The sequence below is a fragment of the Felis catus genome, chromosome F1, assembly GCF_018350175.1.
Source record: "Felis catus isolate Fca126 chromosome F1, F.catus_Fca126_mat1.0, whole genome shotgun sequence".
Classification (NCBI taxonomy): domain Eukaryota; kingdom Metazoa; phylum Chordata; class Mammalia; order Carnivora; family Felidae; genus Felis; species Felis catus.
Genome location: NC_058384.1, coordinates 7416720 through 7441294, shown reverse-complemented (window position 1 = coordinate 7441294; position 24575 = coordinate 7416720). Strand labels below are relative to the sequence as shown.

Here is a 24575-nt window from a genome sequence, read left to right as displayed (position 1 = left end):
CTTACTGCCTTTACCACATACCAGGCCAGGATGCACATGTTGCAATTACAAACAATAGGGGGACATGTGGGGGGCCGGGCCCCGGTGCCAGGCTGAGACCGGGTCGAGCAATGTTCCCTGTTGACTCAAGCCAACCCGGTGGTTCCCCCTCCCATTCATGTGGGAGGCCGGGCCCCGGCGCCAGGCTGAGACCGGGTCGAGCAACGTTCCCTGTTGACTCAAGCCAACCCAGTGGTTCCCCCTCCCATTCCCCCACTTTTAAGGGCATACAAAAGCCTTGCCAAGGCTGAGAAAGCTAATTCCTGAAGCCTGTGGTCTGCAGGTGTTGGCAGTAATGCTACCCCCCTTTTTCTACCCCGAGTCAGATAGACACAAACATGGGAACTGTGTTTTGCTAGCAATCTTGTCAACAAGGTCTTGTGACCTGTTCAGAAAGTTCACAAGGTACACAGAACTAAATGTTTTGGCTGGCAGCGATCATGTGAAACCTGTTTATTCTTAGAACGACCTGATCCATAAGAGTCTTATATTATAAAAGATTGTGTACAGCAACAATAAAGCCGTCACTTGGGCCATCAGCCCAGGGGACCCTCCTGTTCCCAAACTTTCTCTTCTCTCTTTTTTTCTTTCTTGCATTCCCCTACCCTCAGGACCCTGACCTCGGTGTTTGTTGCGCCGGTCGCGACACCTGGGAATTTCTGATTGCATAATGGGCTTTATGCAAAATTCCAGTTTTTGTCTCCTCAGCCCAGTGATATGCTAGCAAAGTTGAGGCTTTTGCTTTCTGCTTCATCTCTAGTCCCTGAGATGTAAGTGAGAAATGCCTCCAAAGAAAGTTGGCAGTGAATACAGGGGCCCATCCTAACAAGTCTTCCATAGGTCAGATCTACGCCCCACAACGACTGGAGGTTTTAATTGCTCTCTGATAGATTTGAATGGTCTTCTTTTGTGTGACTGTATTTTATCCTGCTTTTATAGTCTTTTGCTGGAGGATCAGTCTGAAACAAGCCATTCCATCAAAGTTCTCAGTGATTCTGATGCCATTAACCCATTTTCAGACTTATCTCTTACACTCCTAGGACCTCAGGGCTACAAAGTGAGGTGAGTGTTCTCCTTGCTTCCATTTGCACTTCCAAACTACTTTTCCTTCATCTCTCAAAATCCCAAGCTACAGTGAAATCCATGACATTTGGCTATGTCCCCCATCACTAGTGCCTGCTGTTATCCTTTGTCAACCTCCTGGTTCTTGATCATTCATTAAAGACTATAGTCAACTGCCTTCTCTATTCCTCACCACTTTCCTGCATGACTGCCACTGATTGCCACAACCACAAGGACAAGGAGAATCCACTCCACACACTAGCCCCTCAGGTGCTCTGCCCAATACCCCCACTGATCCTTCCCTCCTTTTCTTTTTAGTAACCCACCCCCATCACAGTCTAGATCTTATTACCAGTGATGAGGGAGCATAATGCAAGCTGAGCAACCTCCCCCCTACCCTGCCCAGTTTGGATATGTGTGAGACTCCTCAGGCACTCCTGGTTGCCCAAGAACAAAGGCAAAGACAGAAAAATGGTTAAACTGATAGAGTCTCCATCAGTTTACAAATATCTTAGTAAATTACCAGAAAAAAAGGCAACCTTATCAATAGCCTAATCTCCAGGAACTCTTTACTGTCTTATTGATAATACTTTGCTAGAGGGAAAAACAACCTTAGCTTGATCATAGCTAGGCCTCCAGTCATCTGTGAGTGTTCCTTAGCATATGGAAATCCTTTTAAGAAACTCCGTCTTGACTTTATCTCCCTCAACTCCATAGTCTATAACCAGTCACTCTTCACAACCCTACTGCAGCTCTTTCTGCCCACAGGTCCTGCACCCGTGCTTTAATAAAATCACCTTTTTGCACCGAAGACGTCTCGAGAATTCTTTCTTGGCCGTCAGCTCTGGACTCCCATCACTCCAAAACTTCATCTCCAGTAACTGCACATAGGAAACGGTGATTTTAAGACTCTCAGTTTCTGAACTCTACTTCCTCTCCTTCCGGCTCGCTTGTGTCACGCCTCTACTTTGACCTCATTGAGATGTCTAAATCCCTGACCTTACCCTGTCTGCATGTCCATCTCAAACCTCTTGTGGTGAGTTCCCGCTTTATCAAGTTTATGTCTCATGGTCATGTCTCTCTCTCTGTACCATTTTGCTGATAAAATCTCAACCCAGTGGAATTCAACCCCATGCTTCCCTAACCTTCCAGCTAAAGGTTGCTGGAGAAAATCTCACAGTCACGGTGATCCCTTTGAATTTAAAATTATGATCACAAGCCTCTTATGAACACTCTGTTACCAGACAACTCTTTGTTTCTCTAATAAGTTTGGTTTCTGTCTCCCGCTATGGCTACCGCTCCATTTCTTTGTTTCTCTTCAAAGCCGAATGTTTGGAATGAGTTATAAATACTCATCTCTACCTCTTCAACCCAACCACTCATTAAAAAAAATTTTTTTTTTACATTTATTTATTTTTTGAGAGTATAGAGAGACAGAGCACAAGTTGGGGAGGGGCAAAGAGAAGAGACACAGACTCCGAAGCAGGCTCTAGGCTCTGAGCTGTCAGCACAGAGGGGCTCGAACTCACAAACCGTGAGATCATGACCTGAGCCGGTCGGACGCCTAACCGACTGAGCCACCCAGGCGCCCCTAACCACTCATTTTTCAATCCACTTGGATCTGGCTGATGGTGCTCTTATTAAGTTCACCAAAGAACTCTGCTCCCAAAGCCAGTGGCTCGATCTGTCTTCCTCAGCAAGCTCAGACAAAACCTTTCTCTCCTCCTTTTTCCTACCTCTGGTGTTCCTCCTTCTCAGTCTCCCTCACTAGTTTCTCTATTTCTACAAAGCCTCTAAATGTTGAAAAGCCCTTGAACTTGGTCCTGGGCCCCCTTCTATAGCTGCACTCACTCCCGTGAGGACTGTATCCAGCTCCATGGCTGTAAATGCCAACTCTAAGCTGATGATCCCCCAAATCCTATCTGCAGGCTTGACTCTTCTCAGAGTTTTAGACTCCTAGGAGAGGTCAGACCTAAATTAATCTCTCTGCTGGCATATTTAATAAGCACAAAACAGAGTTTACTGTGCCCACAACAGAGCTCTTCATCTTCCCCAAATGCCAAGCCTGTTTCCCCATTATCCTTTCCATCTCAGTAAATGAAACACCCTCCATTCAGTTGCTCAGACTAAAACCCTGGGGGTCATCCTTGCTTTCTCTCTTTCCCCCAACCCATTCCCACAGGCAATACATAATCAAGGTCTGCCAGTCCTATCTCCAAAATACATTTCTGAATATGCTCATTTCTGTCTACCTTCCCCAGGCCAGGCCACCTTTATCTCCTAGCTGGGGGTAACCCAACAGCCCTACCAACTGGTTTCCCTGACTCAATTCTCCAATCTCTTTTCCCAACAATAGCCAGGAGGAGTTTTTAACGATCCAAATCAGATGAAGTCATTTCTATCAGTGCTTCAACACTAGTGCATTGGAAGGGTACAATAAACATCTGTTAACAGAATGAACGGATAGATGAATGACTGACAAGGCAACTTGCTCACGGTCCTGGAGGTATAACCAAAACCAGAGTCTTATTTCATCACAATGTAACACCTGCGCATAGGACCAGGAAGAGTGCCGGCCCTTATTCTCCAGTGCTCTTGCTGAGAGCAACCAATCACGCTTTGCCAAATTTCAAAACAGATACTATACAATAGCTATGTTTTATGCACAGTAATACTACAATGATTTCAGAATTTTTTCATTTCATTTTGTAATCTTGCTTACGCGCCCAACCATAGTAATCTTGCTTACGCGCCCAACCCGAGGGAAGGTCCCTAGCCGCTTCGCAACCCGGGCTCCAAGTTGCATCAGCCAAAAGAAACTTCATTTCCCAAGCTTCCCTGGGACGAAACTACCCACAACCCTAACCATCACCGAGCAGAGAGCCTACCACCAGCCTGTATGCAAATAAGACTCAAAATAGCATAAAAGACCTGTGACCCCGTTTATCGGGGCTCTCCCGCTTTCTAACACTGGGGAGCCCTGGTGCACCAGTAAAGACTCTCTGCCGACGTCGGAGTGCCGTGTGGTTCTTTGCGCCAACTCTCATTTCATAGGGCCTAGGAGCTTGGTTCCTAACAATTTCATTTAAGAAGCAGAGGAGTTAAACTGAAGAGGATGGACGTTCTTCTCATTGTCTAAGGTCTCTGCTAAATGCATAATTTATAAAGATGCAAAAATACTGACTAAAATCACATGCATGGGGCATTCTGCCAAGAACTAGCACAACACATATCTTTTATTAAAATGGGACCTTAGGGGCGCCTGGGTGGCTCAGTCGGTTAAGCGGCCGACTTCGGCTCAGGTCATGATCTCACAGTCCGTGAGTTCGAGCCCTGCGTCGGGCTCTGTGCTGACAGCTCAGAGCCTGGAGCCTGTTTCAGATTCTGTGTCTCCCTCTCTCTCTCTCTGCCCCTCCCCCGTTCATGCTCTGTCTCTCTCTGTCTCAAAAATAAATAAACGTAAAAAAAAAATAAAAATTAAAAAAATAAAATGGGACCTTAGGCACATGATTTCTCCTTTCTATGCCTCAGTTTCCTTATATGTAAAATGGAAATAATACTAACATTGATCTCGTATAAAAGTCAAGTACATAAAACACCTTACTGCCAGTTGCAACTATTACCATTAACTCCAATTATACTGCCAATGTGCTGAAAATATCTTTTTTTTTTTTTTTAATGGCTAATGTTTTGATATGTGACAGGACTTTAGTAAGTCTTATTATGGCCCCTAATCTGGAGGCTTTCCAGCAATTCTTCAGTGGAATACATACCCCATGTCTCGGGGATTACAGGCAGGTTTTCATTACTGGATTTGCTCTCTTTAGTTTCGTAAAAGCTCATTCAACACTCCTCTGCCCGGAAAGAAATCAACATAAACGTGACAAAAATGGCTTCTCAGGCAATTTGATTGGAGTAACTAACCAGAGCCCTGCAACACTGAACAAGAGAAAAAAGAGGCATCCAAGGCTGCCAAACAGCCAGGCTGCTGTGTCACATGATGGACTGGCATACACTGAACGTGGGCCAGGTGCCTGCTGGTGACTTCTGAGACTGTAACAATGGGGCAGGGGTGGGGCAGGGAGGCGGCCTCAGGTGGGAAAAGGAGGTTCAAGGAGAGTACGGGACCAAGTTGGTCAGAGAAGGGCCTGGAGTGTGTACAACTTGTTTCTGGAATTCAGAAATGAATGACATTCTTAGTTTCTTCTAAAGATCAATTAAAATGAGGTAGATTTTAATTGCAACCATGAAGACAAGAGGAATAGACTGGGAAGACCTTAGAGCTGAATCAGAGGGCAAAGAAATGCATAATTCAGGAAGAGATGTTTATTCCCAGAGGCGCTCACTCTCAGTTTAAGAGAGCTAAAACCCAGTCTTGTCTGGAAACTCAAGTCCATAACACTTATTGAGCATGGGTAGCTGTGGATACACAGCAGGTAATTCAATGCAGCCAACTGAGTGTCTCCTGGCTCAGGGGACTTTAGGAAGGATGGAAGGGGAACATGGGCTTTGAAAGTGTTCCTGGGCCAGCTTCTGTCCACTGTGGACCCTTCACAGATGGATGGCTCTCTGCCACCCTGGAAACCCTGGGTGCACATGTCAGAGCTCTTGGGGTATCCTTCTGAGGCATCACCGACGAAAGAGTAATTTAGCCCTTCCTAACATTATTCCGTTCAAGGTTCAATAGAGCTTTTGCTTTTTAACCCAAATGTTTAGTCACATCCCATGCACTTCTTGGACTGTAAAACTAATGAGTTCCTTAAAACCGTGACTTTTTGGAATGGCAGCGGGTGTTTCCATGTCCCGGTCGTAGTAGGACTAAGGAGGCCCAGAAGCAGCTCTTCTCTGTGCCTCAAAGCTACCAGATTGTTTCTAGACCATTTTCCTAGTCTCACAACGAAATCCGAATGAATATGTTTTCCGTTTGGGATGAAATACATACACGTATTACTTGCTATAGTGTGTCAGCCATGGTTAGGCTGTCTGGGGATGCAGAAAACACCTATTCTTTAGGGTAGCATGGGAAATCAGGGGGTACAATGCGTCTGCACTCCCTAACCTGCACTTTAGGATGATGACGTACCCCTGCACAGAAGCTTTAGCAGAGGTACTCATGATGTGGCAGAGGTAATCCTGGAAGACGTGGTCCCTGATCATGTAAGGGTTAAATTGTAGTGTAGGGCTAATGCTTAGCTTGAAAAATAACAGCTTTGTGTTGACACTGAAGGTTAAGAGATAACAGCCTTGCTTTGCTCTGGTAAACTACGCCTCATACCCTTGTAAATTAGGCTTCACCAATTAAGGAAACAAAAGTTCAAAGAAAAGAGCGTCAGAGGCAGGGTCAAGGAGATCCACTGGTTGCAACTTAGAGGCAGAAAGTCTAAAGTAAACACCTCATTAGGCAACTGTTTCTAACTCATCTGGAACCTGTTTCTTTGTTCTGTTCCCAGGTGATGATAAAACGATGTGATCGGTTATAAAAACTCTGTACCCCGGCTGTTCGGGGCCGCACTCTTATCAAGAGTGTTGGTCCCGATCGGTCAGCCTTGCCTCTCATTGTAATAAACTTTGTTGTGACTGTCACTGGTGCCCGTAGCATTCTGTTTCAGGAGTCGTGTGGATGCAACAATCATAGGAACGGAAGACACCCAGAGACAACAAGAAGACAAAACAAAGGAGTGTCTAATGAAGCTGAATTAGAGCATACAGGACACAGATTAGAAATTGATAGGAATTGATGCACAAGAAACACTCCCTGGGGGCTGGAGCTAGTAAGAACAGAGTCACTCAGTCCAGTGTTGGCTGTAAATGAGGGCAGTCAAGGCAAAGTAAAAGGCATCAGCCTTTTACAGAATCACAGGCTTAGAGACCACTGAGGGAGAAAGATGACCAGGTTGTGATTTCCACCTGCCATTAGTATAACGATTTAGAAGAGTGTCACTTCTTTCAGGAGAATGAGCTATTGGAAATTCTGCACAGTTCATGGTTGTTCTGAGATTACAGAGGTCAGGACCTCCACTTCTTATTATGCCTCAGTAGGTGGTCAATGACCTGTCGGATGCATATAAACTTCTGAGCCATCCTAAGCGTGATCTCAGTGAGAACCAATCAGAAGAGAAAGCTCTAGCTGAGTTTCCAAATCAGAATAATATGAATACCAAACTCAGAAATTCAAATGGAAACTCAGAAGCTTAATTAACTCCATATTAAGTCCCCGATGTAACTGAGTTATTATACAATCTTAAACGAATCACGTGAAACTCCAGGCAGCTTATGAACAAGTTTATTATTATGACCGATTATTCCAGGACTTGTGTGGATTAGGAAAAGAAAAAAAAAAAGAGAGAGAAGCTTTTTAGAGAAGGTTAATTTGAAAGATAAGCATAATTTGCATTCGGGGAAACTGAATAAAACCAGAGTAAAGGTGTTACAGCAGCTTTCTGTAATGCCGTCCCCAAACTGCAGCCTGAACAACCTTTATCCAGGCATGATTACAGGAAATTCACTTACAGGAGCACAGCACAGAGTCTCCATGTTCCCAGGTTGGCATCTGCCTTCTCATCAGCTTTGCTCTGTGAATAATTAGATTCCTTCCTCAGCCCCTTTGTTGACTGTAAGGGCCTCAAGTGAAGATACCTGCTCAGCACCCCTGTGGGGCTCCATGGTGAGGGTTCCTTGGGGAAAGTGGAGCCTGGCTTCAGGAAGAAGTGCAGACCCATTACCAAGCCTGTCAAGATGAGTTAAATCTGTCTCTGTCACCTCCTCCTCAGAACTGCAGGAAGACTTAGCCCCCACTGGTAGTTTAACTCATTCTCATCCAATATTTATAAAGCGTTGGAATTTTCAGCTGAGAAGCCCTTTAGGATATAAATGAGGGACTTTCCCTGGGAGATTAGGGGGTGGGGATGGGGGCACAGCCTCTTGCTGAGCAGTGTGTCCAGCCCTCAACCCTCAGAGGGTGCAGCTCTGTAGTCCCTCACCCCGCAGGCCCCACCGACGTCTTGTATCTCAGGGCAGCATTTACAGAGTCAGCTAACTCCCCTTTTCTTACCTCCTTCCTCCCTCTCCTTCTTGACAATGCATCTCCCTTCGTAAATGGGCTGAGGTTTGTTTTGAAAAATGTTTATCGATACCGTTGTGTGCCAGGTACTATGCAAAAGACTGTATATGGATTATCTCGTTACTGTTCAAAGCAACCGTCTACCGTAGTTACTATCATTAACCCACTGTGGAAGTCAGGAGACAGGTTTCCGGTGGTTAAATAATTCACAGAAGTCACCCAAGTGGTAGAGCCAGGGACATACTCCCAGCCCCAGAATCTGAGCCTTTAACCTTTAGCCGAGGCTTTCATAGAAAGGACACCACATATCACCTGTCATCTCGCTGCTCATGGGTAACCCGTATTAACGCGTCAGAGTACATCTTTTCACATATGTAGCATTAGGTTATCCTTGAATGAAAACGACATAATACAGGAGCTTTTGGTTTTGCAGACTGCTGCTTTCCACTTAGCACTCTATTCTCACCGTTCCACCCAGGTCAGTGGCTCTCTGCCCTCAACATGAGTTTGGAGAATAACTGGTATTCATTCCCTCTTGTGGATATCCCATTGTTTTATCACCCCATCTGTTTCTAATTTCAGGAACTGTGCCTACCATATACATATTTGCACATCATCTTTGTGAACCTAAACTCGGAGCAGCCGCTGGGGCTGAGGATGACAGGCCTGGAGAATACTGGGTTGGCTGAAGCTAGATCACATCCCAGGTGAGTCCTGTCTCTGGCGAGGCTATGGCGATGCAACGGCACAAATCCCGCCATGACACCCAGCCCTTCTGGTCTTGTTTTCTCAAGATGTTATAACTAGTATTAAGGCAGTCATTAAACTAAAAATAGTTTTCTGTTTTTGTGTTCTATGCACTTTACATTTATTAGTTATTTTACATTTTGTTATACAGTTACTTTGCATCTATCCTTTCTTTCAGGGTAACCATAATAGTAGTTTCCTTAATAATTGGACAAGATTATGTATCTCTGCACCTCCTCAAACCCTCTTCCAAGGAGAGCTGAAAAATAGTCCACAAAACCCTATGGATAGGGTAGGCAAATAGTCATACTCAGCTTTTTGTTGAGAAGGAAATCACATAATGCCTTTTCCTGTTTGGGTTAATTAGCATCATGGAGTGGATGAAGAACTTCAAACTCCTCAGCAAAACCACACATGCTCTTCCAGGTATGAGTCTCTACCCCACCCTCCAACTGGGCAAACGACCGTATGGAAAAGAACACTGAAAATAATGTTCCTATCTCTGATTTCCACAGGAGCTTATTAAAAGAACAGAAATGCACACGGAAGTATTTTGGATTAGATCAACCCTTCAAATGCCATTTTACTGTTTTCTATCAGAAGAATGGTACTATGCAAATTTCCATGGAAATTAGCATTTCTATAGCATTTCATATTTTCAAAATGCTTGTGCCAGCATCTACTAATTAGCATAACAGTTGAGAACCATCATTGGCTTTAAACATAGAGAAATTCCTTTTTAATACAGTTTTCTTAATACAGGGAAAGTCATGCCCTCCCCTCTCCAGGTCTTTATCATGTCAGACAAAATTGTTCAGCCTCTTCTAAATCTTCTGATTTTAAATATAGCAACTTACCACAATGCCTAGTCTCTTCAACAGAAAAAAAACCAGAATAAGAAATTCAAGACTTAAATGGAAATCTGGGAAATCTGAAAGACGCACTACGTGATGCTTCCCATAGCCAAAGCTTGGGGCGTTTATCAAACAAACACTGGCCTACATGTGCCAGGCATCCAGTCTCCATCTTGCCCTCAGTGGGAGTGAAGTCTAGAAGTAGAAATGGGCCTGGCAGTGTGGTGAATATCCTGAGAGACAATGGGAATGGGCATGGCTCAGACCGGAGGCCTATGGGATACACCTTTGGGGAAACCCTGATGAAACATTTGGAGTCTCTTTTCTATGCTGTCATTTAAATTCTAGATTGTCTTCTTAACCAAGACTGCTTCTCACCTAAGCTGTTATTTACTTAATTATATTCAAATAAAATGTAATTGTCATTATTTTTTTAACCTAGCTATGCTTTAAGCACTTAACAACCATAAAATAATGGGTCCAACGTGCTAGTTATCTTATCCTGACATTATCCTGACATTAATCCTGTATATTAAAAGAATACATTTAAAAAAATCCAGGAAGACCGAAAGTCATCTAATACACCATCAATGGCCTAAGAGCCCTGTTGGGACACATTACTACAGGTGATGGCCAGCCACCAACAAATGTTAGGGCAAGGCAAGGCAGGGGGAATTTGCTCATTTTTAGGAGCATCATTCCGTTAAATTAATTATCCCAAGAGGCCATTAGACTGAGGTGGCTTTAATGCCTTAGCAGTCTATGCCAGCAAACCCAAACCCAAGCCTGCAAATGCCTCATGTTTAAGAAACTGAAACCTAAGGTCAGCGAAACACAAATAGCCAAGTAGGCTTTAAGCTACAGCCAATCAAATAATTTCCTTTTTTTGCTTTGGCACCTTCTCCATACAAGTCTTGGCTCCTGTCTGCAGAGCACTGCTAACCACTTCTAGGTCCCCCTGTCTGATTCAAAACAAGTTTTGCTCCAATAAAATCATAAAATTTTTAACATGGTTCAGCATCTCTTTTAACAATTCTGCATGGAGAAGAGAAGACCATAAGACTGGAGGCAGGGAGAACTGCTAGCGTGTCTTCAGCCATCATTCAAGAGGAAAAGGATAAGGCGTAAGCTCAAGTAGAGGAGGCAGACCAGGAAAAGAGAAGAGTTTCCAGAGATTCTGAGATTGTGTATCCATAGCCCAGTTTGGTTTCAGAGGTTAGGGAAAAGGAGGAGTCAAGGATAACCCTGGGGTTTCTCTTGGAACCAGTGCAAGGATGGTCATGCCATTTTCTAAGATCCAACATGAAGGAAGAAGAACACTGAGGGCAGAGTAGGGGTGCTACAGCCCTTTAATTTTGGAGGAGCTGCTTCTGAAGTATTTCAAGAATATCCAAGTAGAAACACTAAGTGTGATGTTGAACATTGTAAGCCTGGGGCTCAGAAACCACCATGTGTGGACCATCAGCATGTCGGTGATGGATGGAGCCACAGGCTGGACAGAAGTCGGCATGGGAGGAGTGTGGTAGGTGGGAAGGGAGAGGAAAAGGAAGAGAATAGAGGAGGCCCAACTGTAAGGAACAGAAAGAGTACTGAAATCAGCAGAGGAGACTGGGAAGGAATCGCTGGACAGAAGAGGAAAGTGTAGGGTGAGTGGGGCCATGAAAATCAGGGGACCACACTGTTCCAAGGAAAAGAAAAGAGTGATGCCTGCTGTTCAAAACTGCAGAAAGGTCATGCAGTATAAGGTCTAACTGTCTCCAGTGAGTTCAATGACAAGGGAGTTTCAGTGGGGCAGGGGGCAGAAGCCAGGCTGTGGCTAGAGGGTCGCAGGTGGGCAGCGATGAGAGACAGACAGACAGAATACATAAAGGAGCATGGAGAAAAGGGGAGGAAGAAGGAGGGAAGCAGGCAGAGGGGGATCTGGGGTGGATGTACTGGGTTCTTTTTCCTTTTCTCCCAATTGACTTGGGAGAAAGTCAACTACATATATAAGGCAGAATGTATCTACACAGAGAGATGGGATCTTAGGAAGAGGGAAAGATCTGGCTGGGAGACCTGAAGGAAACTTATGGAAGAGAAAGTAGACTAAGCAAGGCATGAGAAAAAGTGGTTAAAAAAAGGGATAAGATAAAATATGACAAATATGATGGAAGACAAGATAAACTATGATGGAAATGAATAAGGGCACAGAGACGATAGGAAATTTTGTAGTTTCGAGCTGAGCAATGTGCTGGAAACAACGGAAATGGCTTTGCATCTTCGCTCACACTAGCTTTTACGGTCTTGATTGAACAAGCAGGTCTAATTAGGATACTGAACTTGAAAGTAGACACCACGTGCCAGAAGTGAGAGATCTCACTCACCAATGCTTGCGGCGACCACACCCTACGTGACTGCTTCCAGCTCAAAGTCAGGGGGTAGCAGACCAGAGAAGAAGATGTGTGAAGGCTCCACCCAGTTTCACAGACACCCCAGATAGGAAACCAGGTGCTAGAAATGATGGTCATGAGGCTCTCAGGAGCATTTTTATTTATTCCTTTATTTATATTTACTCCTGCCTTCCTCTTCACCTCTTAAAGGACACCCTCCCCCAATTCTAGTATCACCAGGACAGAAATGCCTAAGGTCATCACTAGACTGAACAGATAAAATTCTCCTTACTTCTGTAATGTCACAAGGCTGAATATGCATCTAATTTCCCTTAAAAAAGGCCATGCCTGGCAAAGTTCTTATGTATTAAGGAACAAAAATAAAACCTCTAGCCCAAGAGCCTCCATTTTGGAGCAAACGGATGACATATTATGGTATACGTGCCAGATGAACCCCTCTGAGAATTTAAACACACTGAGTTGCAAACTAATCTGGGTGGGTCTTAGAATGGTGACGGAAAATACAGATGGAGCCACGGTGGTGTTGCCAGCTGGAAAGTTCTCACAAACCGACGCCAGCGAGAGTGAGCGCAAAACTATAAAGGCGCATGAACCAGATGCATTCCCAAAGATGAATTGTAACGTGTTTAGAACTAGGCCTTCCTTTCCTTGAAAATCACAGGGCTGGGAATGTGCCCTAGGGGCAGAAATGAATTCAATCTGGACTAAGAGCGGCTGACAGCTGACACACAAAAATAACACACCTGGCTAAGAGACAGTGGCTATAGTGGATGTCGTTTATTAAGAGCTGATTATGAGTCAGGCACCTGCACCAGATGTTTTTTATACATTATCCAATCAAATTTCCATAACCCTCAAGGAGATATTATTATCCCCCATTTTACTGAAAAAGACACTGGGGGTCAGAGTAACTTGCCCAAGCTTGCATCCAACAGCAAATGACAGGCCTGGAATTTTTGTACAAGTCCATACGACACCAGAGTCTATGCTTCTGAATGCTGTACTTTTTACTATGCTAATGATTGTTAAAGTATAATGCGTCCGAAGAAGCTCCTGCCTGGGTGCCAAATATTTGGTATTCTGTAAAGAAAGGGAGAAGACAGGAATCCTTGCAATGAATACAGTCAAACAAAGGCACCAGCCTTCATGCACTCAAGCACGAGCCTAAGTGTCACCCACTTTGAGAAGGTGTGAAAAGAGACCAGAGCTGGACGGAAGGCATGCCTGGGTGACAGCAAGGGCACCTTGACTTTTGTCTGGGCCACCACCAGAGCAGACGCCTGGCCAAAGGACCTCAGGACAGTCAGAGAGAGTCGTGAGAGTCAACGGGACAGTTCTTCACTTGGAATACAAAAGACCTTATCTTTAATAATGGCAGCTTCTCAAGCGGTGGGAATGAAAGCCAGAATAATATAAAGTTTACTCCGGGGAAATTACCAAAATATACTTGTTAATGTTACCTTAGCTTAACCCATACAATCTTTTTTTTTTAATACTTTTTAAATGTTTATTTATTTTTGAGAGAGAGAGAGAGAGAGCATTAGCAGGAGGGGGCCAGAAATCGGGAGACAGAGGATCCAAAGCAGGCTCCGTGCAGTGAGCACAGAGCCCAATGCGGGGCTCGAACTGATGAACCAAACCGCGAGATCATGACCTGAGCTGAAATCAAGAGTTGGCCACTTAACTGACTGAGTCACCCAGGCACCCCGACCCATACAACCTTAAATTAACACATATAATCATACCTTACTTGTGGAGTTAGATTTGGGAAAAGTTATAAATCACTAAGACCAAAGTATAAAAGCCTTGATAAGCATAAAATTCCCAAGTTGTGCTACATGTATTTGGAACAAGCAGTTCAGAGGTCACCTGATAAAATTTCCAACTTGGAAAATGGGGCGACTTGTATTTAAATTTAAAATTTACACACACCCTGGGGCGCCTGGGTGGCTCAGTCAGTTAAGCCTATGACTTCAGCTCAGGTCGTGATCTCATGGCTTGTGGGTTCAAGCCCCGCATCAGGCTCTGTGCTGACAGCTCAGAGCCTGGATCCTGCTTCAGATTCTGTGTCTCCCTCGCTCTCTGCTCCTCCCCCACTCATGTTCTGTCTCTCTCTCTCAAAAAGTAAAATAAAATAAATAAATAAACATTAAAAAATAAATACAATTTACACATACCCCTATACTCAGATTTGGGGAATATATATTCCCTGCAGGTTTTATTCAGCCTAATCCATGAGCATGAGAATAATAATATGGATTATTAATGCAAATGAGTATAGCTTTCTTGAATTCAAATAAGCAACAGCAAGGACCACATTTAGAATTTGACGGAATGAGCACAGCATTCCCTCCTCCTGTTTTTAATAATGTGGTAAAATAAATATAATTTAAAAATAAAGTATTATCAAAAGAATGAAATTGAACCCCATCTTAGCTTATATCACTCACAAAAATTAGCTCAAAATGGATTAAAGATTTAAAGGTAAGACCTGCAACCATAAAACTCCAAGAAGAAAACACAGGGAAGAAAATCTCCTTGACACCAGTCTGGGCAATGATATTTTAGATATGACACCAAAAGGCAAAAATAATCAAATGGGCCTACTTCAAACTAAAAACCTATGCACAGCAAAGTAAGAATCAACAAAATGAAAAGGCCACCTATAGAATGGCAGAAAATATTTCCAAACCATCTATACGGTGAGGGGCTAATATCTAAAATATATAGAGACCTTATACGACCCAACTGTAAAAAAACAACCTGATTAAAAAAAGGGACAAAGGACCTGAATAGACATTTTTCCTAAGATGACATACAAATGGCCAACAGGTTACCCTGAAAAGGTTCTTAACATCACTGATGATCAGGTAAACACAAATCAAAACTACAACGAGATATCACCAGACACCTGTTAGAATGGCTTTTATCAAAAAGACAAGACATAACAAGTGTTGGCAAGGGTGTGAAGAAAAAGGAACCTCTGTACGCTGTTGTAAACTGGTTCAGCCCCTATGGAAAACACCATGGAGATTCCTAAAAAAAAGAAAAAGAAAAAAAAAAAAAAAAAAAAGAACTACCGTATGATCCAGCTAATCCCACTTCTGGGTATAGATCCAAAAGAAACAAAATGAATACCTCAAAGGGATATGATGTTCGCGTTCATTGCAGGATTATTCAAATAGTGAAGATATGCAAGCAATCTATCAGTCTGTCAAAGATGAATAGATAAAGATGTGGTGCGCGCGCCCACACACACACACACTCACAAATATTATTCGGCCACAACACAGAAGGAAATCTTGATATCTGCAACAACATGGATGAACTAGAGAGCACTATTCTAAGTGAAATAAACCAGACAAAGGCAAAAATACTTGTCATCTCACTTACATGTGGAATCTAAAAAAAGTTTAAAAGTCAAGGTCACAGAAAGAGAGTAGAATCATGACTACCAGGTAGATGGGCAAAGATGGGGGAGATGCTAGAAGCATCTTTTAGTTACAAAAGGAATGAGTTCTGGGGAACTAATGCATAGCATGGTAACTGCAGTTAACATTGTCTTGTAGTATTGAAATTTACTAAAAGAGTAGGTCTTAAGTTGGTTCTCATCACAAAAAGGAAAAACAAAGGTAACTGCGTGAGGTGATGGATGTGTGAATTAACCTGAACGTGGTAATCGTGTCACGAAGGATGTATATCAAATCATCACACTGTAGACTTTAAATATATACAATTATATTCTTGAATTATACCTCAATAAAGCTGGAGGAAAAAAAAGTAGTTTTCCACTGGCAAGTAGAAATCTTTGCCTATGTTTTCTCTAGAGGCCAAGCTCTGCATTATGAAGAATTTGTGAACACACTGATGGGTAATAAGAAACATGTACTACTTGTGCAATATTTAAAATGTGGAGATTCGCACCCATAAGTTAATGCAACTTCTCCATAGATAGCATTAAAGGCTCTAGAAAAGCAATTAGAATCACCCAGATGTAGCTCTATCAACTATTTGGCTAGTTTATGGTAATCTTTTTTTTCTAATATCTTGAGCAGATAATTCAAAATTAAAATCAGACATTAAGGGAATAGCAGGTCTAATATCAAAGCTTTTTGCTACTCTTCTGATTTGAAAAAAACCTCTACACTTTATGTACTTAAAAATCTGAAATGGAAGGATTTTCTATTGGTTAGGACAATATTTTCTTTTACAAGAAATATTTTGGAGTTTTATGAGACTCGTTACAATAGACAAGCTTGCCAACACCAAATCTGAACACTTTTGGAAAGCATAAATATGTTTGATATGTGTAACTGCTAACTTTTACTTCCTGTTCTAAAAGAGGTTATTAAACAACCATGCAGAAATAAAATATCATTGATGTTTTATTAAAAAGAGGGAGTTGAGGGGCGCCTGGGTGGCGCAGTCGGTTAAGCGTCCGACTTCAGCCAGGTCACGATCTCGCGGTCCGTGAGTTCGTCAGGCTCTGGGCTGATGGCTCAGAGCCTGGAGCCTGTTTCCGATTCTGTGTCTCCCTCTCTCTCTGCCCCTCCCCCGTTCAAGCTCTGTCTCTCTCTGTCCCAAAAATAAATAAACGTTGAAAAAAAAAAAAGAGGGAATTGTTATGAAGAAGAGTGAGAGGGCTTCAGTCTCATTTCAAATATCAAAATTCTTATGTAAATGAGTAAGGCTTAGTCACCAGAAAGTGCCAATTAAATAGATACTCTGTGTTCAATGCTTTGTGGATGGGATGCCAGGATGAGCTGAAGATGGCCAACCAACAGGTGCTTGCTAGGGTCCTCTTGCTCTTGTCTGCTCACCAACATGGGTAAGGTTCTGTCTAATTAGTTCACTTGGTTGGCATACAGTGGTAACAAGGGACCATCGGGGTTAGCTTTACTCAAACCACAGCCAGCCACCCAGCAAATGTATGGATTTGTTCACAAAAGGAACACATGAGGGGAGGTGGAGGGCTGAGGGCCAAAGAGTAATAGAAATGAAACTATGTCGATGAAAAGAGTGAGAAAGCTAGAACTTTAACTTTTTAAATCTCATGGAAGATTTAAAGATCTGTCCATCCATCCATCCATCCATCCATCTATGTTTTTGTCTATCTATCCATCCATCCATCCATCCATCCATCCATCCATCCATCCATATATTCTAAAGAAACCAACGAGGAAAGAAATTCTTGATACATTAATGCTATGGCTAAGATTTGCAAATCTGTCCGTCTACTTATCTGTCATCCACCCATCCATCTAAAAAACCAAAGGGGAAAGAAACTCTTCACACATTAATGCTCTGGCTAAACAACATACAACTCCATAAAGTAGTTTTGTTATCTGCTCCTTAAAGATGTCACAAGCGTCTACAGGCAGCATGGTCTAACCCGAAGGTTTGATCTCCCTTATGTCTGCATGCACACTAAAGGAGGGATTGAGAGAGCAGGGCAGTTTGATTCTAACAGACTGAGAGCTTGAAACACCAGCTGAGCCAGGACTGGGCTAACAGGCCTGAGCAACAGTAAGCTGCACTCTCAGAAGGGAGGGGCACAGCGTGCGGGTCTTGCTGGAGGTCTCCCAAGCTTTAGGACGAATTTCTTCCTGAAAGGCCAAGCAGCACCTAGTGATAGAGTTTAACCTACAAGTTAGGAGCATTGTCCATTCCTCTCCTATTCGGAACCAAGCTGTCAGGATGACCTCTCCTCCTTTCACTGGGTTGCAATCCCGTCATGCTGTTTACCTTGGAATATGGATTCTGATTTCTTCTCTCTACCCCAGGAGATTGTCTCTTCTCTAGTGTATTTCGGGCTTCTGATTTCATGATATCGTTTTCCCATAGAACTTTCATACAAAAACTTGATTTGCATAACCTCTCCCATTTCAGGGAATACGGCAGGGTTTTTTCTTTTGTTCATTCATTTGGACAAGAAAATTTCCTATCGTTGCATGCATTCAGCATCACGAGTTCTGTTTAAGATATCCCTGTGTTTCCTAAGAACGTGCAGAGCCTGGATTCTCTGACTTTCTGTTCAGAGTATGGTTACTGCACCACAAGGAAGTCCTGTTACAGAAGGTGGGGTTAGAATCTACCTCCCTGGGTGCAGTGTTAAGAGTGATCAGCTTTTTTTTTTTTTTTTTTAATTTTTTTTTTCAACGTTTGTTTATTTTTGGAACAGAGAGAGACAGAGCATGAACGGGGGAGGGGCAGAGAGAGAGGGAGACACAGAATCGGAAACAGGCTCCAGGCTCTGAGCCATCAGCCCAGAGCCCGACGCGGGGCTCGAACTCACGGACGGCGAGATCGTGACCTGGCTGAAGTCGGACGCTTAACCGACTGCGCCACCCAGGCGCCCCAAGAGTGATCAGCTTTAATTTAATTATGTACTAAAGCTAAGGATTCTAAGTTGAATTTTGAAATTTATTGCTGAATTTTAAAGTAACCCTCATTACCACACGTCACTCATTCTAAAGTATGCAGGCTTCACATTTTCACAACTCTGATGTTGGTACGCATCGTATGATTGCGGTAGACAGGGTGACAGTTGTGACCGAGTTGTCACTTCAGGTCTTAGCTGTTATTCCCAGTGGCATGACAGGGCTCCTACGGTTTCTCAATATTCAGTCAACAAACCACTTAAAGCCTCTTTGAGGAAGGATTGTGAGGCTTGGTTACTGTCAGAATATCTTCCTTTGACATTTTCTGGTAAGGTTCCGAAATAAGCAGAACAGAAGTCTACTTAGAGAGAAGAGACAATAGTAGGGAGTCTGTTTCTAAAGTTACAACATCATCAGCATCTTGATGGTGGAGACGTGTTGGGTGGAAAACACACGCATCCATGACTCAGATGCAAAAAGTGATTCAGAAAAATTGGATTCTGCGTAGATGTTTCAAGAATTCCTGGATCATTTTGTTTCACTAATGTCAGTCTGCTCTGGCAAACCATAAACTCTCTGAAGTCAGGGGAAGGCTCACGCCTTCGTCAAGTTTCTATCTTTAAAGCCCAGGGGAGGTACCTGTCAGATATTCAAGGACAGTTGTTGAACAAATAACGAATGAACAATGGAAGAAAAGAAGACGGTAAGACCATCTGAGAAAAAGAGAGGAAGTCTGAAGGAAATACTATGAGTAAGGCTTAACATGGACCCTGAGGGACAAAGAAGAGCTTGCAAATTGATAAGGGGAGAAAGGGTATTTCAAGCACAAGGAAAAGTGTGTGTTAGGAAATAGAGCCCTGGAAAAGCATGCTATATTTAGGAAACCACAACTATCTTTCAGATATTTGGAAAGCCAACAACAGAAAATAGTACTAATGAGACTGAAAAGGAGATTCAGATCCTGGATTATTTTGAGTGCTTTGCCCTTTTTTTTTTTTTTTTTTTTTTTAAGAACTGCGGACTTTATTTCTAGATCACCCATTTTAATCCTTAACTTTTATCTCATGAGTCGTTCTATTAGAGAGTTATCCAATAGTGAACAGGCAAAGTCTCGTTTTTCCCAAAAGGAAATTTATATTTTCTGGCTTAACATTTTATTCATAATTTTTGGTAGGCTATTGGGGTAAATATTTTAGTCCTATTATATGAAAGCACACTGAATTGCTATGGTTTTGAAAGACAAAGAAAAAAACAGCTCTTCTTAATTATAAATTTCATTGCAACAATAACTACAAAGATTAAAAACATAGTAGGTAGGGAGACGGACGGGCAGAGCACATGGATGGATGGATGGGAGATGGATGGGCAGGATTTTCAGGGGCACTAAAATATTCTGTATGATGTTACGTTGATAGATATATGTCATTACATAAGTGTTCAAACCCAGAGAATGTAAAACACCAAGAGTGATTCCTGAGGTAAACTGTGGACTTTGGGTGATGATGATGTGCCAATGTGGGCTCACACATGACCCTTCTGGTGAGCGATGTTGATGATGGGGAGGCTGTGTGTGTGTGTTGGGGCAGGGGGTATGTGGGAAATCTCTGTACCTTCCTCTCAAAGTTGTTGTAAACCTAAAAGTGTTCCAAAAAAAAAGTAAATAAAACCTTAAAAAAAACACAGTAGTATGACTGAGAAATAATATTTTGCTCATGGTTGAAAAACACAGCCAGAAATAAACATTGTATTAGTAGCATAAAACCACATTGATGTGATTTTACCAGCATGCAGTTTGGTGTGGGGGGGTGGGGAGTTTCCAAGGCACCAGCTGGGAGGCATGAACAGAGAGAGGAGAACATGAAGGAAATACTCCCCCACTGCCCACCGCAGCTCAGAAGGCAGCCGGTGACCCACGCCCTGTGAAGGCAAGTATGGAGGAAGGAACAGGACTCAGTGACAGTCCCACATCACATTAGATTGCCTGTGAGGCATCAGGCAGTGAGAAGCCATTTCACACAGGATGCTCATTCAGCTATGAACATCACTTTCAGACTAATCCTCTGCCCAAGGCTAGAAGCTGATAAAATGCAAAAACAAAAAACAAAGATGAAAGCCGTGAAGACATCAATTTGCACATGACATATCTGAAAAAGGGTTAGAATCAAAAATCCACAAAGAACTCATCAAACTTAACAGCCCAAAACACAAATAACCCACTTAAGAAATGGGCAGAAGACATGAACAGACAATTTTCCAAAGAAGACATCCAGATGGCTAATGGACACATGAAAAGATGCTCAACGTCACTCATCATCAGGGAAATACAAATCAAAACCATGATGAGATATCACCTCACACCTGTCAGAATGTCTAAAATTAACAACACAAGAAACAACAGGTGTTGGCAAGGATGTGGAGAAAGGAGAACCCTTTTGCACTGTTGGTGGGAATGACAACTGGTGCAGCCACTCTGGAGAACAGTATGGAGGGTCCTCAACATTTATTTATTTTTGGGACAGAGAGAGACAGAGCATGAATGGGGGACGGGCAGAGAGAGAGGGAGACACAGAATCGGAAACAGGCTCCAGGCTCTGAGCCATCAGCCCAGAGCCCGACGCGGGGCTCAAACTCACGGACCGCGAGAACGTGACCTGGCTGAAGTCGGACGCTTAACCGACTGCGCCACCCAGGCGCCCCTGGAGGGTCCTCAAAAACCTAAAAATATAACTACCCTGAGATCCAGCAATTGCACTACTAGGTATTTACCCAAAGTATACAAAAATACAGGTTCAAAGGGGATAGATGTACCCCAATGTTTATAGCAGCATTATCAACAATAGCCAAATGTGTGTCAACTGATGAATGGATAAAGAAGATGTGGTGTCTATATTACTCAGCCACCAAAAAGACATCTTGCCACTTGCAATGACTTGGATGAAGCTAGAAGGTATTATGCTAAGTGAAATAAGTCATCAGAGAAAGACAAATACCATATGATTTCACTCATAATGTAGAATTTAAGAAACAAAACAAATGAATATATGGGGGGAGGGGAGAGAAGAGAGAGAAACAAACCACAAGAGACTGTTAATAATAGAGAACAAATTGAGGGTTGATGGAGAGAGGTGGGTGAAGGATGAGCTAGATGGGAGATGGGTATTAAGGAAGACACTTGTGATGCGCACTGGGTGTTGCACGTAAGTGATGAATCACTGAATTCTAGTCCTGAAACCAACATTGCACTGTACGTTAACTAACTGAAATATAAATTAAAAATAAGGAAGAGTTCTTGGGTGGCTCAGTTGGTTAAGTGTCCAACTCTTGGTTTTGGCTCAGGTCATTATCTCGCAGTATATGAGTTCAAGCCCCTTGTTGGGCTCTGCACTGACAGTGCGGAGCCTGCTTGGGATTCTCTCCCTCTCTCTCTCTGCCTCTCTCCTGTTCCCACTGTCTCTGTCTCTCTCAAAATAAATAGATAAAACTTTAAAAAAAATAAGGAAAGGGAAAAGAAAGACTTACATGGCAAATTTAATTCTATGAAAAAAATTTATGAAGTAATTTCCCACAAATTTCAAGGGTTGGAAATCACACAGAGTTATGCTCTCTGATGCAGATGTGCAGCCTGAGAGGCTGGGAAGGTGGGAACTCAGGTAAAGAAGGGAGGGGAAGGAAGTGTGTCAGCTAAGCCAACATGCTGCGTCAGATGCTTATGGTGTGTGTGTATATGTGGGGTATGTGTGTATAGGTGGTGTGTGTGTATGTGTGTGTGTGTGTGTGTGTGTGTGTGTGTGTGTGTATGGTAGCAAATGCCATGGGATGTTTATCTGCAAATACAGGCACCCAGAGTTAGCCCAAAGTAATCCATTCCTAAAAATGTGTCAGATAATGGATTTTATCTGAGTGGGAACCCAATCTCACATTTTTTAAACAGGAAAAGTAGTAACACATTTCTAATTCATATTAATCCACTGTTTCTCAAAAAATATTATGCTGTGCTCAGGTGGCATACCAAAGCTTTTCAGGCCTAACAGTATCTCCTAAGTTACCTCGACTTTCCTTACACAGAACAAATATTACACATGAGCCTGACCAAGCTTATGTCTTCTATGTATTTATGTCTTTCTGTAGGCTTTATCGCTTCCAACTTTCCTTCTGCAGAAGGAAAGACCACTTGGGTTCACCCTTTGCTTTATAGTCCATTGAATTTTCCAGAAGGTGTTTTCACTTAGCAGTCTGGGAAAGATGACAAGCAAAAGTGCCCAGCATGTTTAAGGAGCACACACACGAGATGCAGTGCCATCAGGTAACACCGACACTCACTGGGGCCAATGCCTTGTCTTCCCCCCGGGGAGGCTGGGCAGCTCAAGCATTTTCCCTGGCTCACACCTGCCATGTCCGTTCGGATGCTTACAGTTCAAAGAGTCACTTCGGGGCCAAAATTTTTATAAAGCCATAAAAACTATTTGGAAGTGAGTTCAGTTAGTCAAGACAAAGCAAAATGAAGAAAGTTATTTCATAATGATTCCCCGTCTTCATGGGATTTTGAGACAAAGTGCAGAGTGGCCTATGAATGACGTTCTCTGTGGAATTATCTCAGAATTCATGAATTAGGCCAGGTTTCATAGACTCCTCCATCTGACTATATTATTTTAAAGAAGATGTTGCACGAGGAGAACTTCCATTTGAAGGACAAGGGGAAAACAGCAATCCAATGTTTGCTCAAAGAAGTGGGTCTTTAATCACATCACAGAAGTGTTCGGAGAGGGAAAGAGTCTTCTTTCTAGTTAATTATCATTTAATGGCCAGGGGATTATTTTGCATAAACTAATATGCAACAACACTATTTAAAAACTCCCAGTAGTATTGATTAATTAGTTCTCTCATTTAAAGGCGGTAATCGGGCTATTTTTCAAAGGAGAAATAAGAAGTGTATCACACGCAATGTGTCGACTATAAAAAATCATGTATTAGTTTAAGCGAAATGAAAGACATCTTAACAGAATCCCCAGGGGTAGAGTAGCATAGCAACCTTGGCCTTACCCTTTAATCTCAAGGCTTCTAATACCTTTGAGTCAGCTGTTACATCACTCACTAGCTTGATTTCGATATTTTGCGAAGTCAGTTGGAGCAGCTTTTCGAAGAGACGTTGACCCTAGGAAAAAATATTCAGAGACAAGGAAAGTCAGAAGCCCTGCACGTATGCTATTTTAATCAGGTATAAATAAACTTATTAAAAATTGAAATTATTCCTTCAAATTTTAAAAGGCAAGCACTTCAGCAACTGATACTCATGTAAAATTGTTTCAAAAGAGTTACATAAACACAGTAGTAGCAGACACAGATTATGCTTTCTTGAGTGCTATGCAACCCAACAATTCTTGCCATCATAATTTCGACGCTACAGGGCAAATCTACACTTCTTTTACTTTTTCATGAATTCTGCGTTACCTACGCATGAAGGGGCAGCAGAAAATATTAGACAGTTGTGTTTGGGCTGAGACAGACCTGGATGCAAGCTGGTTTTCCAGTTTATAAATTGTGTTTCTGAATCTCACTAACCTCCAGCTTCTTCCTCAGTAAAATGCACATAATATTAATATTTACCATAGAAGGTTTTTGTGAGAATTAAAGGCATTAGTCATAGGTAACTACCCTTCCAGTGGGAGCTCTTATGGGGAAAGTCAGGGTGATTTCTCCGTGATTTGCCTGAATTCCTCTTCTGGTTTAAAACCTGTCTGACCGGGGGCGCCTGGGTGGCTTGGTCGGTTAAGCATCTGACTTCGGCTCAGGTCATGATCTCACGGTCCGTGAGTTCGAGCCCCGCGTCGGGCTCTGGGCTGACAGCTCAGAGCCTGGAGCCTGTTTCAGATTCTGTGTCTCCCTCTCTCTCTGCTCCTCCCCTGTTCATGCTCTGTCTCTCTTTGTCTCAAAAATGAATAAACATTAAAAAAAAAATTAAAAAAAAAACCTGTCTGACTGAATCCAACTAATGTTCTTCCTAGCACTCTGTAATTACTAGCACAATCTAAAACTGATGAAACAA

At 42.7% G+C, this 24575-nt stretch overlaps 1 protein-coding gene and 1 long non-coding RNA gene across 8 annotated transcripts in view; one reads left to right on the top strand and one right to left on the bottom strand.

Moving 5' to 3' along the window:
- The window catches only part of PLD5 (phospholipase D family member 5), a 423318-nt gene that overhangs the window by 143556 nt on the left and 255187 nt on the right, over window positions 1-24575 (bottom strand). For 4 of the 5 annotated variants that reach the window (XM_023247983.2, XM_023247982.2, XM_023247984.2 and 1 more), the window contains one exon: window positions 23573-23684. In XM_023247983.2, coding sequence (XP_023103751.1) covers window positions 23573-23684 — 112 coding nt within the window. Of the gene's footprint in view, window positions 1-1898; window positions 1983-4874; window positions 5039-23572; window positions 23685-24575 lie in introns of those variants that run through there. The other variant, XM_045049269.1, reaches the window with a different exon arrangement.
- On the top strand, window positions 540-13472 carry LOC123382910. 3 transcript variants are annotated; one of them, XR_006592056.1, is made up of 3 exons: window positions 540-1101; window positions 1870-4117; window positions 13460-13472. It is a non-coding gene; the product is annotated as an uncharacterized LOC123382910 (long non-coding RNA). The 3 variants fall into 3 exon arrangements; XR_006592058.1 differs by having other exon boundaries at window positions 540-1998; window positions 3458-4117; XR_006592057.1 differs by having other exon boundaries at window positions 540-2137; window positions 3458-4117.